This window comes from Belonocnema kinseyi, chromosome 8, assembly GCF_010883055.1.
Source record: "Belonocnema kinseyi isolate 2016_QV_RU_SX_M_011 chromosome 8, B_treatae_v1, whole genome shotgun sequence".
NCBI classification, from domain to species: domain Eukaryota; kingdom Metazoa; phylum Arthropoda; class Insecta; order Hymenoptera; family Cynipidae; genus Belonocnema; species Belonocnema kinseyi.
Window position 1 is genome coordinate 36,063,247 of NC_046664.1, and position 3,396 is coordinate 36,066,642.

Below are 3,396 nucleotides of genomic sequence, written 5' to 3' on the forward strand. Positions count from 1 at the left end.
ATTGTCATTTAACAGAATTAATTTTTGATACAAAAACCGAATTTTCTACAAAACAGTTTAATTTTGTACCACGTGGTGGAATTTTCAAGCCGAATAAAACAATTTTCTATCAAATAATTAAATTCAATTTAGAAAAAAAAAATTTTTAACAACAAAAATTATTTTCAACTAAAATCATGAATATTTAAGCAAAAGAAATACTTGTTATAAAAGTAGTTAAAGTTTTAAACAAGGAGTTGAATTTTCAATCAAATACATAAATATTTAGCGAAATAGTTTTAAACTAAACAAGATACAATTTTAAGAAAAATAGACTTGTTAGATTTAAAGGAAAAACTATATTTCCAAAAAATTATAAATATTTAAACGAAGAAATTAACTTTTATGAAAGTAGTAATTTTCTACCAGAAAATCCAGATTCTAAACAAGATGCATAAAACTGTAACCAAGTAGTTTAATTTTTTAATTAAAATATATTTTTTTTCAACCGAAAATATTCTAGTTAAATTTGCATGTAACAGAATTAAATTTTAATACAAAAAGCGAATTTTCTACAAAACAGTTTAATTTTGTACCATATGGTTGAATTTTCAAGCAGAAAAGACAAATTTTATACAAAATAATTAAACTAAACTTAAAAAAATTAATTTTTAAGAACAAACATTATTTGAACTAAAATCATGAATATTTAAGGAAAAAAATAAATGTTATGAAAGTAGTTGAAGTTTTAAATAAGGAGTTGAATTTTCAATAAAATACATACATATTTAGCGAAATAGTTTCAAACTAAACAAGATACAATTTTAAGAAAAAGTAGACTTGTTAGATTTAAAGAAAAAATTATATTTCCCATAAAATTATGAATATTCAACCGAAGAAATTAGCTTTTAAGAAAGTAGCAATTTTCAACCATAAAATCCGAATTCTAAAAAAGATGCATAAATTTATAACCAGGTATTTTAATTTTTTAATTAAAAAAATATATATAGCAAAAACATTATATGTTATGAAAGTAGTTAAAGTTTTAATCAAGGAGTTGAATACTAAAAAAATGTAATTGTTGATATTTCAACACTAAATATTCCAATTTAAAATAAAAAATGGTTTGGTCTAGCAAAGAAAAAAAACGAATTTTTAACAAATTCTTGAATCCTCAACGAAAACAGATTAATTTACAACCAAACAGTTGCATTTTTAGCACAAAAAGAAGATAATTTACTACAAACATATATATTTTCAACTAGAGAGTTGAATTTTCTACTGAAAAGGATCAATTTTCAACAAAAAATCCAATAGTTCAATTATTATTAAAAAAAAAAAATTAATAAAATGAAAACGAATTTTCTATAACGCTGTTGAATTTTCTAGACAACCACATTTCTATCAGATACAAAAGAATTTTGTACCAAAAAAAGACAAATTGTTAAAAAAATATATATTCTCTGCTAAATATTTAAATTTTCATCCAAGAGGATTAATTTGTTACAAAAAGGTAAAAATTTTAAGAAAATACATGAATTTTTCAACAAATAGTTAAATTTTTTATCTGAAAATGCGGGTTTTCTACAAAACAGTTGAATTTTAAATGAAAAAGTAAACTTTGAAGAGAAGAAGATTAATTTTTAATCAGCGTTTGCATTTTTAACCAAAAAATGGGAAATTTTTACAGAGAGAAATGAATTTTTCAACCAAAATGATGAAATTTAACAAAATTGTTTATAATTTTCAACCAAACACATATAATTGTTAGTCAAGAAGGAAAAAAATATCAAGCAAATTGTTGAATTTTTACATCAGAGACGAATTTTTAAGCATTTACATAAATTTTCAACTAAATCGTTTGCACAACACATGTTATGTTAATCCGAATTTCATTTGATTAATTTTTAATTTATATTTTTTTCGTTTTTAAGCATTTATAACTAAATAGTTGCATTTTAAAATTTAAATAAATAATTTTTTAACCAAAAATGGAGTCGTTAAACTTTTACGTAAGATATTTAATTTTAAATATAAAAAAATGTATTTTCTACAGAATAGTTTAATCATTCACCAAATTGTTGAATTTTCAAACCAAAAATATGCATTTTCTATAAAACAATTTTATTTCCAGCCCAAGTGCAGGAACTTGAAAAAAAGTTACTTTTGACCAATCAGGTGAATTTTCAACCAAGAATGTTTCAATAAAAAAAGATTTTTATTTCAAATAAAAAAAGTCCGAATGAACTGACAAAATCATCAACTAAAACAAATTAAATTTCAATCAAGCAGTTGCATTTGTAACAAACAAACAAAATATTTTCATCCAAAAAAGAAGGATTTTCAACAAATTAAACGAATTTTCAAACAAATAGTTGAATTTGCAACAAAGCAGTTAATTTTCACTCGAAAGATATCAATTTTTAACCGGAAATTGCTATTTTTTACGAAAAAAAGGCCAAATATCTACAGAGGGAGATTACTTTTTCAACAAAATAGATGAATATTCAACCAAACAACAATTTTTTATTCAAGAAAGAAACATTTTAATAAAAATTTCGAATTTTTAAGCTAAAAAGATTAATTTTCAACATAGCAATTAAATTCTCAACAAAATAATTCAATTTTTGACCGAATAATAACATTTCTGATAGAAAAAGATAAATTTCTAATTAAAAAGAATGAAATTTCATCCAAAAATAGTTAAATTTTCTTTGCCTAATTCATTTGGCATTTAAGTGTAATCATCAATTTTGTTTAAAAAATAAAATAAATTTTTCTTTGCGCACAATTGGATTTCAGACTATACACTTTTAAATTCGGAATGAACATATGTTTAATAATTTAAAAGTTTGATGACACTAGTTTCACGCTATTTTTCCAATTTGTGAGACATTTACACTATTTTTTAATTCTTAAGTGGGTCCGAGGGCTGATATATTTTTAAAGAAAATTTTTTGTTTAAGATTTTGAAATTGTAATTTATATAATTAATAAATTTTTTGATTACCAAAAATGCTAAGCCATTTGAGTTCCAGAGTGGGAGAGGAAAGACAATGTGCGTAAAATTGCACGAGGTGCTCGAACGACACTTCCGGCAATTTGTAAAACTCGACTGCTCCATCCTCCTTCTTGAGACTGGCGAATAAGACGTTCCCTCAATTCGTTTAGTTCAGATCTGGTAAATATATCAACCAATTTTATTATTTGAAAAAATTTAATTAAATAAGAATTAATAAAAAAACAATTCAAATAAAACGTACATAGAAAATATAATATAATAATATATTATAATAATTTAATAAATTAATATAATATTATTATTACACCATTAAGCCATTTCCCTTTCGGGGTAGGCGTGACTCACTCGGCAGGAGAAAGGAGTAGTGTGTGGAAGGGATAGAGATTTTTCAGATT

At 23.1% G+C, this 3,396-nt stretch overlaps 1 protein-coding gene across 1 annotated transcript in view; it reads right to left on the reverse strand.

Annotated features, from left to right (window-relative positions):
* The window catches only part of LOC117179110 (nuclear mitotic apparatus protein 1-like), a 22,780-nt gene that overhangs the window by 1,861 nt on the left and 17,523 nt on the right, over nt 1-3,396 (reverse strand). The window contains exon 6 of the mRNA XM_033370781.1: nt 2,990-3,157. Coding sequence (XP_033226672.1) covers nt 2,998-3,157 — 160 coding nt within the window. The 3' untranslated portion in view covers nt 2,990-2,997. The remainder of the gene's footprint in view (nt 1-2,989; nt 3,158-3,396) is intronic.